The 13,240-nt window shown below is 45.2% G+C and overlaps 1 protein-coding gene across 1 annotated transcript in view; it reads right to left on the bottom strand.

Annotated features, from left to right (window-relative positions):
- ralgapa2 (Ral GTPase activating protein catalytic subunit alpha 2) overlaps positions 1–12,695 on the bottom strand; it is a 127,751-nt gene extending 115,056 nt beyond the window's left edge. Inside the window, 1 exon segment of the mRNA XM_062523250.1 lies at positions 12,475–12,695. Coding sequence (XP_062379234.1) covers positions 12,475–12,580 — 106 coding nt within the window. The 5' untranslated portion in view covers positions 12,581–12,695.
- Between the last annotated feature and the right edge of the window lie 545 nt (positions 12,696–13,240).

The following is a 13,240-nucleotide window of genomic DNA, read 5'->3' as shown; positions in this document are numbered from 1 at the left end:
CCTAAACCTGTTCTGCAAAGTGAATTAGTAAATCAGTACATTTCTAAAAGTACCAAAAAGAACACACACAGTGTGGAAGTCTAAAACATATTCAAGTGGTTGGAAGCGTTTGGACTTTAGCTTCTATACAAGAGCCCTTGGGGGCATCTAAGGCTGGTCTTCAATTAAATTGGAATGGGCTACAATAAAAAAAATAAAAAAAACAAGTTCATATGGGTTAGCCACAGTGACACACAGTCTCTGACAAATGCCATGAAGGTCGGTCCAATGATGCAAAGCCTGCAGCTGTATCTACTCAGTGATATCATATGCAAGCGGGTTAAAATGTAGATAGCAGCTCTGTAGCACACGGCACTGGCAAGGTGTTACATTTCATGACACGCAGCTCATTCAAATGAGGCTAGCAAAGAGCATGCTAGCATGTGAGATCATTCCTTTGTGTTGTTGCTCAGGAGCTTGGTGACCAGAGAGTGTCACGTGTGAACAGGCAAGCAGGTGTTGCCATAGCGACATGCTTCCTCCACGGCACGGGCAGCGAGAGTGTTTTTTTTTTTTTTTTTTTGCGAATGCAGCTGCACCAGCAGGGGATACGGAAGCCCAGGCTGTCAGGCGCACAATGGCAAACGGAGGAGGACACACACACACACACACACACACACACACACACACACACACACACACACACACACACACACACACACACACACACACACACACCGTGGGCTTCCAGGAACGCGTTTTCACTGAGACCAATTGAGAACGCCGTCCTTGAACTGCAACCCTCCACACACACCCCCACACCCCCCCCCCAGAGAAGCGACAAAGAGCCAAATAAAGATGGGCGCCCTCTGCGTTGCTTTTATTGCGTCTTGTTGGAGCAAAGAAGAACAGGAGGCGTGCTCCTGAGGTAAACAAGCCATCACAGCAAGCAAGCGAGCGAGGCGGGATTCAGGAGATGCTGTGTGGCTGCGCGCCTCGTCTTGGGGTGGCATGGCGAGGTGCCCAGCATCTGCGGAAAGACCCCGCTGGCACAGGCCCCACTCACTGCCTTCAATTGCAGCGGGCATTTCGGGGGGGCGGCAGTGCCAGTTCCAAAATAATGCGCCTCCTTCAGAGGCTGCTGGCCCGGCGCTGCTCTGGGAGCCCTTTCTTCCCTTAAATGAGCTTTCCCTTTGTGCCGTAAGAACTAAAACAAAACACAAAACAAGACAATCAAAGGGCTCAGAAACGGAAATGAGGGAAATAATGGGAGGCAAAGGAGGTCCCAATAGCCACCGCAGGCTCTCGACAGGCACCAGAATGAACAGTGACTTTTGACCATGCAAAACCGAGGTTAATGATAAAACCACAGCTGCCAGCTGAGCCGACACTGGCAGCAATTCGATTATGCAAGAAAGCAAAAAAAGCCCTTCTGGGGGCTATTCATCCACTGGCCCTTGGCAACACACATTTTGCAAACATGGCTGGACATAACTGGCGGCTGTTTGCGAAGAAGGTATCGAGTCATTCCGAAGACATCAGGAACACTCTCTCTCACAAGAGCTGTTAGAACACTGCGTTAACAATGTCATTCCTCTATAACACAAACAATATAGTGAGCCTTGTCAACTGACTACAAACCAGGAGAGAAAGAAAGAAAAAACGCATTCAGCAGTAACAAGCCTGCCAGTTTTACAGGTGACATAACACCATAATAACATTAAGCCGAATTCTCACAGAACAGAATTCTCACAAAACCACCATGTAACAGCCAGTTAGATCGGTTCACCAGCAGCCCATTAAGCTGACCAAGTCTCAGGACCAGCTTGGCAGTCTCGCAAGGGATAATGGCAAGCGATTTGGCAAGCAATCTGTAATCTTAGCTGACATATCGGCCATAGCCCTTCAGTTCCCACCAAACGATCACTGTTATTATCAGACAATGAATCCCACTCCAAGGGGGCCGTTTGAGTGCAAGACAGACACATGCCTGCACAGTAAGCCGGAGTATCAGAGGCTTTGACAAGGCGTCAGCCCCCTCAGATGTGCTAAGTGCAGGCTGCCTTACGACAAGGACACACACTGCTGAGAACTTTCCCTCTCTGCTCTTTGGTCTCCGAGAGAGCCGGTTAATCTTGGCAGCTTAGCGGCAGTTAGCGCCTAAAGTGGAGGCTGCCACTCTCACTCCTGAGGTCACCCTCAAATACCGCACTTAATGAAGTCACCGTGTCAAGGCCGCAGCTCCGACTGGCCCCTGGCGGCGCGGCGGCATTCTCTTTGCCGTCACTCTATTCTATACCCAGCACCAGTGTGTACAGTGCAGAGGCTAAGGATAGCTGAATGACTCAACAAGAGTTGAGAAACTAGCAACTGTATTTGAGGCGAGGCTTCTTACTAGCACCACCATTCAACTTTCTCTTATGAAGGTCTAGGTTAGAGACACGTTGAGATTTTTTCCACTTGATACAGTAGCTGCTCTCTAGTGGAGCAAAAGCGAGTTTGAAGTGGGTCTTTATGAGCTTCTCCACAAGTACTAGGATCCTCTCTGGAAATAAAGGGGTGAAATGTCAGAAAAACATGGACCAATGACTTAAGATTTGCTGTGATTTAAGACTTGCCTGCTGAGTGCCACCTGAAATGGGAGAGCATTGGACATGTTGGACAACAGCACAGGGAAACCAACCAACCAACCTAACAACCAACCACCCGCCCATACCTGACTGACCAGTTTTGTTTATTTGCCGTTTCAATTACATAATAAATATAATCTTCAGGAGGACACCCTGTGCAATTTCCTTTTCAGTTGAACGCTGTGCACAAACACACCCACACATGCACATGCACACACACACACACATACACACACACACACGCATCTTAAAAATGGAAGGAGTAGAAATAACCCTGGTCCATCCAGAATGCAGGATGTTTGGGGACGTGCTGTGCAGTGTGCACGCTGCAGTGGTTTCAAGTAGCCGCCTGACCAGTGACTCCTGATGCCCACTCAAGGTCCCCTTTCTGATCGTCACAAAACATCCTCTCGCACTCATACCTGACACAACCAACCAGCAAAGACATTAACAATCATTCTGGGGTGCATTTCTCAAAACCACAGTTGCTAACCTGTTAGCAACTTAGTTGGTTGACAATGGGAATTTGCATTGCAGCCAACAAAGTTGCTAACTCAGTTAGCAAAGTTCTTTTGAGAAACAGACTCCTGGCTGGAACTGAGCATTGCAATTGTAGACCATTGTTAGAAATGGGTGTTCTGTTGCCATGGGTGTTCTGGACCTCTCAGTGTGATGTATAACTTTTGTTAGTCACAGTATTACAGTCCATCCAAAGTAGCATTCTTTTTCATCTCTAGGCCAGTGGTGTAAAGTAATCCTATGAATATGGACGTATGATTCTCTCTCTCAACTGCTTGGAAGACCTCTTTGGGTTTATATTTGCACCTGGCAGAAGAGACAGGAATGTCCTGTGGGCTTTACATGTCTACCGTATCCTCTCTCTCTCTCTCTCTTTTTCTTTTTCTCTGTCTCTCTCTCTCTCTCTCATACAGACCGCTCATAAAAGATTCAGGCACACAAACACCACTGATAAACAAAAGGTCTATTCTCTTGCTCTCCTCAGTATAAAGGGATTCTGTGTTGCTGACCAAAACTTGTGGTTAGGACACTACATAAATTAATTTGTAAGTCCTTTAAAGAAAAAAAAAACATGGTGCACGGTCAAAGCACAATAAGCCTAAGAACAAAAGTCAAATAGACAACATATGATACTCACAACAACTGCAGCAGAATACTGTGCAACACTCACAATCATGAAGATACTGTGAAACATTGAAAGAGCACCAACTCATCAGGATACCATTTAACACACACCACACACGCCACACACGCCACACACGCCACACACGCCACACACACCACACAAACCACACACACCACACACACACCACACACACCACACACCACACACACACTTTTCAATTTCCACAATGCACAAAACAGAGTGAGCAGTGGACAGACGGTAAATTAAGCTACTTCAGCATCCAGTAGAGATGCAATATCCATCAGACTAAACTAGACTATTCTATTATTTTTTCATTCATTCGTAGCCATGAACGCTACAGTGTGTGCAAGCTATTGGCTAGACAAAAGCAACACTGAAGATGAGAGGGTGGAATACAAGTATGTCATAAATAGCATGTCTTCTGTAGAGCCTCGGTCATGTGACCTCGTGTAACTCCTGTCAAATATTCTCAGAGCTGGACTGTAAAATGTGTCCAAGAAGACTTAAAGGAATAGTTCGGTATTTTACACTTTAAGCCCGTTTTCTGTATTGCCTAGCATGAAAACGAGTGTTAGACACCGAAATTTCGACGTTTGAGCCTGTTTGTGGAATTTGGCAGCTTTAGAATGGAGTTCTGTATGGCTTTAACAAAATATTCCTTTAAAGAGAAATCACATAAAATGGGGCCTTCACACTACTCTTGAAGGCTGAGCAACAGGCTGAACAACATGGACCAAGTTGTTCAGACCTAATCACAGTATTACCATGGCAAGTGTTTACCACAAGCACTTTCTGGCTTTAAAATCAGATAAAGATTAAATTACACCAGGCAATTTTGTGTTGCTATTTAAGTACATGTAGGCCCATGTATACAAACTGACATATTGTTCTTAAATGTTGGTTCATTAATTGCTGAGTGGCACTAAAAGACTCAGTGGGAGTTTAACTCCCTTATCGCGTGATCTTCCCCACATAACAAAACAACTGACCTACAGTACACAATACAACTCGGAGTGTTTGCCCTTTCTATACAACCATGAAAGAAATTCTGGAGGAGCTCAGTTTCGTGGCCTAACTCAGCACCAGCGTAATTGAGAACTGTGGGGTTCAATTAGCTTGAACTTTTCAACTCATCATCAGACAGCAAAAACCTGCGGTGATTTCATGGTCATTTCAGTGAGTGTTACGCATTGAGCACTGCCGTCCAATTGGTAAGCCGGTGGGTGATAGGGTTCTCGGACACCAGATCACAGCCATTTGTAAAGAGCCGGGCAGACTCTTGGCAAGTTTCCACTGTTCAAGGACGCCCAAGCTAAAGAGACCATGGCTTGTGCTGTGAGCTTGAGCTATTAGCATATATGCTGTTCATGTGTTCATTGCAGAATATGACCGTTTAAAATCATTCTAAAAGCTCTGAAATCTAGACTCCCTATTCAACGATTCAACAAAATTGCTTGTGCTTTGAGCTTGAGCAATTAGTATAAATGCTGCTCATGTGTTTATTCCCCTTGGGGATCAATAAAGTATCTATCTATCTATCTATTGCAGAATATGACAGTTTAAATCATTCTAAAAGCTCTGAAATCCAGACTCATCGATTCAACGATTCTACAAAATTGTCTACACTACTTCCGGGTAAAGTTTATAGTCAGTTAATAAAGGGAGACCTGTCTTTTTACACAACAGACTTGATCACAACTCTTCCATTTCACAACCGACACCATATTGAGGAATAACAGGAACTTGGTCTATAACGGACAAAAGGGAAGGAGTGGCTGAGGCCAAACTGTTACACAGAAGCAGACTTGGCAGCGCATGAGGTTTGGTCACGCCCTCACCTGTTGCCAGCACAGCCGTGTGCGGTCACTATGACACCAGCACTGAGTGTGGCACGCCTAATGACCAGTGTTGCCAGATGTTGGCTTCTTTTATATCGTTCGGCGGGGGAAAATAAGCAGTAGGCGGGTAAATAACCTTTTGAGTTCAATGGTTGTCTATGAGAAAAAAGTAATCGGGCGTTTTTTTGCTGAAGACGGCGGGGTGATTGGGCGGAAATCAGTCAACCCAATCTGGCAACACTGCTAATGACACTCAAATGTCACCCAACCAGTCCTGCTACCAGCAGCAGCAGCAGCAGGCTACACCCATCTTTTGACCGTGGAACTGACACGAATGCCGCCACCGCCTGCCAGCAGCGATTAGTCTCACGTAGCTTAGTGAACGTTGTGAACAGGTGTGATATCTCTCTCTCTCTGCAATACTCCGTAAGAAAATGCTTATCATTCCGAAGAGATGTTCAAACGCTGTCTGGCTGGCTGCTGTTCAGCGGTTCACTTAGTAGTGCACACGTCAGGGAAAAGTATGGGTGATTGTGACAAAGTAGTCCCGCCTTTTATGGCAAGCAGCAGGGAAATGTCATGTAAATCACACGAGGTAATCTGCCCATCGTATTACTCTGTGCTTCTCTATTGATGGAGTTTGGGTTCTTTATCAATAGGCCGATCACTGTTAGGGCCTGTGGTTAACTCATTATATTTACTTCATAGCCATGCAAAAGTCAACAGCAAGACATATCAAAAACAAAGGTGCATGGTCAAGCAAGCACAAAAAATCAGCATCACGAACAAATCAAACAGGGAGGATTAAATCAAGCCTCAAATACCAATATCATCTTTGATATTGATTGTGATAGGTCTGTGTGATGAGGATTTCTGTGGAACAAATATGGCAGATTAGGGTAAAAATGGTAGAGTTTTTTTCTCCAATAAGTTGAGCCTAGATTAAAATGGGATAACACTATAATGAACAGAGCTTGCACTCCACTCATCGCCATCATCACTTTGCTCAGGAGGAAGGCAGAGAGGTGCTCTATTATTGCCCTCCTGATGCAGAGACTTCAGCCCTGGAGCTTGTTGACAGCTTTAGCCCCTGTGTGGATCATTAACAACCAGCTGCACTTGTGCACCGAGCGGACACCTCGCTCACGCCTCGCACCAGAATGCAAATTGGCTGCGGAAAGTTAAGGGACAAGAGTTGGTCTGTAGATCAGCTGCCTGCCATGACTAACTCAACTTCATGTGTGCGGAATTCTTCTACCGCTTCAAAAGAACACACACACACACACACACACACACACACACAAAAAAGGCCAAACCATGACGTAAGACTCTTCAGAAACCATGACTGGTCCACACATTCTTCAGCGGAAATTCTCACAGATTTACTGGGATAGTACAGTCAGTGACAACTAATGTTCGGTGTTATGGAGTGAAAGCCTGAACATGATTCCGATCAGTAAAAACAGAACACGCAACACACAAATCACAGAATTTGTCAGTCAAGACCCCTACGGTTAGCTACAGCAACAAAACTGATTAGGCCTATATACCATGAAATAACTGCAATCTGTCTAGTCTGAAAAGTAATTTTCATGCATCTCCAACCCCAGTGCTTGTGCTCCCTTGTCACAGCTATCTGAGGAACCAACAAACAAACCCAGATAATGGAATTCAGAGCCCTCATGCGGGCTGTGCTGTGCTGAGGGGGGAGAGGGACCAATCAGATGTCAGAAGATCTCCGAGGAGACCATGGCCAGAGGCGAGAAGCTGGAGTTAGGTTTCTTAGGCACGTCATTCTAACCGTGCCTTCGCAGCGGATCACAACACAATGGTAGTGCTCCCCACACACACACACACACACACACACACACACACGTATACACACAGTTTACCCGAACCATCCTGTCTTCTTCGGGCAAAAGAGGAAAGGAGTGTCTCCACTGAAGAACACCATAAAAAAAAAAAAAGACAAAGCACTCACTCACAAAGCCAGCGACTGTTATCGCCACAACACTTGGTTTTATTTACCCCCCTTTTTCCATAAAGGCCACCTGCAAACTCGCTTGTTTACACAGGTTTCAGGAGATAGGGCGAGACGTTGGGAGGCGAGGTTTCTTTAAGGAGGGCACCCTCATACTTACAGCGGAGTGGGAGTCGAGCATGAGATCGCTTTGGCCCGTAAAAAAACGGTCTTAAAATGTACAACACGTCCAGCTATCACCTGACTGCTGTCAAGCTGCCAGAATCAACCTTCACCAAAACGCACGCGAGTCCAGAGAGGGGCCAGCGGCCGAGAGATCGCGTTGACAGCTGTCTTTGTTGTGTGTGTGTGTGTGTGTGTGTGTGTGTGTGTGAGTGTGTGTTTTCTCTGGCCAGGGCGGGAGGTGCCAGGGGATGCTGTGTATGATCAGGTGGTCCTCTAATTACCAAACTCAGCCACAGCCAGCCAAGCATGACCAGTGGTGTGTGTGTGTGTGTGTGTGTGTGTGTGTGAGTGTCTGCATGTCTGTCTGCGTGTGTCTGCATGTGTGTGCGTGCGTGTGTGTATGCGTGTGTGTATGCGTGTGTGTATGCGTGTGTCTGTGTATCTGTGTGTGTCTGCGTGTGTCTCTCTGTGTATGTGTATCTGTGTGCTTGTCTCTGTACTGTGTGTGTGTGTGTGTGTGTGTGTGTGTGTGTGTGTATCTGTGTCTGTTTGTCTGTGTCCTGTGTGTGTCCAGCGCCTTCCACACACACACACACCTTCTGACAGGGCAGGCAGGCACTGGGTAAATCCCCACAACTCAACAAAGCAACACTCTAAGCAAACGCCACCCAAAAACAAACACACACACACACACACACACGCACACACAGGCATGGACACAGACAAAAAGAGAAGGACACACTTCCAAGTTCTCCAAGAGTGTGTGAGGACATTCAATTTGTACTTAAGGCTGGCACATGACCGCTCTATTGTTAATGTTTTACTCATGTTTATTTTTGCTCCCTCAGCACAGAGCTCAGCTGAAGTCATGGGGAAACGCTCGCCGACTGCCGACAGCGCGGCACTGTTCCTGCCGTAGTTTCAGGATGTTACTGACATTTAAGGCCACTCTCCCCCACTTTTATGATAGCATTTACTTTGGGTAAAAATGGACCTCTGGGACATGGAAAAGGCCCCCTCCTCCAAAACTCCAAACACACAATGGAAGACAGAGAGGGAGAGGAAAAAGTCTGAGGAAAAATCAGCATGTGTGTGTGTGCATATACGTGTATGTGAATGTGTGTGTGTGTGTGTGTGTGTGTGTGTGTGTGGCCAATCTTAGTGCTGCAACTAGGCACATTCAGTACTAATGTCCAAAGTATAATTTTTCTCTGCTGCACTAACGATGGCAGTTACAACAGGTGTGTGTGTATGTGTGTGTGTGTGTGTGTGTGTGTGTGTGTGTGTGTGTGTGTGTGTGTGTGTGTGTGTGTGTGTGTGTGTGTGTGTGTGTGTGTGTGTGTGTGTGTGTGTGTGTGTGTATGTGTATGTGTACGTGTATCTGTACGTGTATGTGTAGGTGTATGTGTAGGTGTATGTGTATCTGTGAGTGTGAGTGTGCGTGTGTACATGAACGCATGCGTTTGTGTGTCCGTGTGTCTATTCTGTCGTACGTGCAAATGAGTGTAGTTTCACTGAGACTGCAGCAACAATAAAAGCCAGGCAAGAGTGGCCGTGATTTACGACGCGCTGCCAGCCTGCCTGTGGTCATGTGAATTAGAAGCCCCGGGGACCGAGACTGACAGAAGGAATTAAAAGTGTGCAGCGCGCCACCTCATCACTCATCCCGACTTCCTGTCCACACAGGAACCAGGCAGTGGGAGGAAATCCTTCCTTTGATGAAACCACTGCTCCACGCCACATTGCGAACGGGGACGGGGGGACCACAAAATGGTGGACCTCGTAACGGTCGCTGGATAAATAAGCTGGACCTTATCTTCCCCCCAGACGTGGGAAGCGGTGGGCAGATTCAACTGGTCTGTATCCTCTGGCCACTGGTCTTGACATTGAACCAGTGTGGGGTTAGCAGCAGGAAGAGACTCATGGACAGATCACACCGCACAGTTCAAACAACCAGCGCTGCCAGGAAAACTTTTTGTTATGGTCGTGTTAAACAGGTGACCTGGATTTCAGCTAAATCAGCACTGGCATATAGGCTCAAGTTATGGAAGTTATGGAACAAAACAACTCATCTACATTACACGTGGGTTTTAAACCAAAACATCCTCACATGACACTGCTTAGCTAAAGTGAAATACCATTCTTGAGAAGCTGCAATGGGAGACATGGGAGATTGAAAAAAAAAAAAAAAATCACACTCAATTACGAAATAAAATTTTGCAAGACTGATTTTAAAATATGCAACAGTTTATAATGCAAACTGAATAAAGCCTTGATTTCACCATCGACATATCGATATAATGGCCATCAATGGAGAGGAGAAATGCAAAATATACTGTAGCTCAAAATAGGATTATAGTGATATTTTGACAGGCGTCAAGACATGTCCAAGAGAAACTTCCTGGTCATTGATTGCCATTTTGGATCATTAAGCAATGATAAGACTATTGACATTACGATATTTGTTGACTTTTCTAGGTGCACTTGTGGTATATAATGGCCTCACACACACACACACGCCTATGATGAGGGACATGTATGTCACTCTGGCAGTATCAGATCCTCACGAACACGCAAAGTATAACTTTGCCCTTAGGCTGTTGCCCATTAAAAGCATAAATCCAGTGACTTGAATATTGAGATAAATCGGATCTGAAAGTAAGACAGAGAGAAACGAATGGCTGCTGAACGTATCAGTAGCAATGACTGTAACCGTGATCTTGGAAACAAACACACAAAACAACACTGATAGGATTGACGCTGATGGCTTTATCGCAGCTGACTCGGTTTTGGCCATCTCTTGCACACACAATTCACACACTGTATCTGTGCTTGAGCATAACATGACATGATGGTATCATGATTCATGCATCATTGAACATGGTGCCTAATAAACTGTGAGATTTTTCAACAACTTCAATCAAACTACGCGAAAGTGAATGGAGATTCCCAAAAATGTGTCACAGAATGTGTGTGGAGTGGATGATGTCCCAACACTGAGATAAACACTGAGATGTAATGAACAGCAGTCGGTGTCAAATCATGCAGATCCTCTTGTCGCAAGTCAGTGGATCTCTCTTTCCATTCCATCTCTCATTCCATTCCTTCTCTCATTCCATTCTAAATCAGCCTGTTCCATCTTCTCATTCTGTACAATTTTGCAGTTCACGCCTGTTCTACCATCAGCCATGTGCCATGTGCTCATCTTGTGAAAAGGAATTCTTTCTCTCTCTACAACCTCAACTTGCTTTAGGATTCCAAAACTACTGTATAAAGAAGACGCACAATTCTTATCTATGTTTTACCTTGTCTATTCACTTGCATTCAACACGGTTTTCTGTGAACAATGAGAAGCAAAGCATAGCGAAAACCAAAAGCATGTCAGAAGCATACTGACAACCAAGAGCATTCTTCTTACAGTTAACAGAAGGAGCACTAAAAGCATTGCTACTGAAATCTACATGGGTACTATGGAATCCAGCAAATGGTGTTTGCCAAAGATAGGTCACATGGGGAGCCTTGTCACCAGAGCTCTCTCCTCCATCCCTGGTGGCCGGAGCAGCACAACCAGGACACGGACAGAGACCAAGCAAAGGTGTCCATGAGAACCCAGGGAAAGTGAACAGTGGAATGCTGAGGTGATTCCAAAAGAGAATAGACCAACATCTCACAGTCTCTAAATTGAACACAAGTTCCCCAATATCACTAAAATACAGTAAAAGCTGTTCTCAATAGTCCATTGGACACTGCTGTGTTGTACGGTCATCTTTGGCTCTACGTTATCAGACCAGTTCATATGTAGTAAGATACAGTAGGCAAGACAGCGTTAAGTGATTTCAAAATAATAAACAATTTCCAGGCTTATGTTGCATCGTAGGCTGCAACACACGACTGCGGTAGGGTTGTTTACAACTTGCAGCAGTAAGGTTACTGTAACCTTATCTATGTCGCGTTGCCAACAGACAGAGCAGGACCAGAAAAAAGTAACCTGCTTCTGTTCCCACAGCACTGTATCAATCGCAAGGAGAAAAATACTTTCAGTCTCACGCAAAGAAATAACGTTTGAATAACATGACACATCTGACAACAAACCAGCTAGTCGTTGATATCAACCTGCAACACCATACTGCATTAATCCAGCATTTATTGCTAGCTTTGTACTATTATCATTAGCCTGCCCTTGTCTGTGGCTAACGTTAGTTGACAGAAGAACCTATTCATGCATCATTCCTGGATAGCCATGGCTATGAGGATGCTTGCTGTACCATATATCTTATTCAGTCACTAAAACGTTATTTGCAAATGTACGTATTCTGTCGAACTGCTTGCTATCCTTAATAAGCCTCCATAATGTCAGGCTAGCCTTTATCGACCACTTAGCCACCAAGACAGCTAACATTAGTTAGCCACCTGGCTAGACAGAAAGGCTAGCGAGCTACTTGCTAGCTTGCTAATATTCCATGCAAATATTATTGTGTGGTGGGCTAAACGACCCTTTGTCTCATGTCGGCAGGGCGCCAGGTCTTTACTGTCAGAACAGCGATACCCAACCAACGTTGACAATAATGACAGTATTTCCTTGCATGCGAGCCAGATATTGTATAGCTTGTTCATATTCGCAAGGACTGTAAGAAGCCACCGGCCACCTCTGTTACACCAACCCGTGGCTGGGAAACGCGACGTGTTTGCATCAAAGCCTGATGTCATTTCACTCACCTAGTAGTGAACGAAGATGCTTTAGCCGCGTTAAAACATCCTTCTTTGGGTCCAGAACTTTCTGTGTAGATTTCTTGACGTCGCCATAGCCCCTTCGAGTGAACATTCCGCTGTAGAAGGCAATCGTGAAACCTGAATTCACCGCCTTTTACCATTCAGTCTGCTATGTGTCACTTTGCCCGCAATTGCACTATGATTGCTTGGTAAACTTGCACTATGCGCGAGTCTCCTCCTTTACGTGGGTGTGTAAACACGGAAGCGCAGGGTCTCGTAACGTGAAAGTGGTTTGCGTGGTTACGCCCCCAGAGGACGAAGCAGGTTGGTTATTACTGTAACTGTTAGTGTATAAGTTTCTCTGGAATTAATTCTCTGTCGAGTTGAATAGTGTCTCAGAAAATAACGCTTTAATTTAGATGTCCGTTGGTGATCCTATCAAAGCATTTCATTAATTGACCAATTATTATCACATATAAGGAGGATGCCACTTCCATAGTTCCAATAGGTCTGTTCTAGTCTTGTCAGTATAGGCTAATCACATTTCATTAGATGTTCACACTTGTGTTGTTTGTTTATTGGAGAGAAGGCAAATCATCTGACCACTAAGTGTAGGCTTCTGGTTCCTCCTACATCCTATCACACAGCTATAATATATTCCTCTTTTCACTGTGTCATCATGAGAGCACAACTAGGCCTTGGCTACAAGCATAAGCTACTAAGAGAACTGTAAGCATTACCTGAATATACATAGACCCTACTTAACTTTCTT

Source organism: Sardina pilchardus, chromosome 20, assembly GCF_963854185.1.
Source record: "Sardina pilchardus chromosome 20, fSarPil1.1, whole genome shotgun sequence".
NCBI classification, from domain to species: domain Eukaryota; kingdom Metazoa; phylum Chordata; class Actinopteri; order Clupeiformes; family Clupeidae; genus Sardina; species Sardina pilchardus.
Note: the sequence above shows the minus strand (reverse complement) of the source record. Positions and strands in the feature narration are given on the sequence as shown.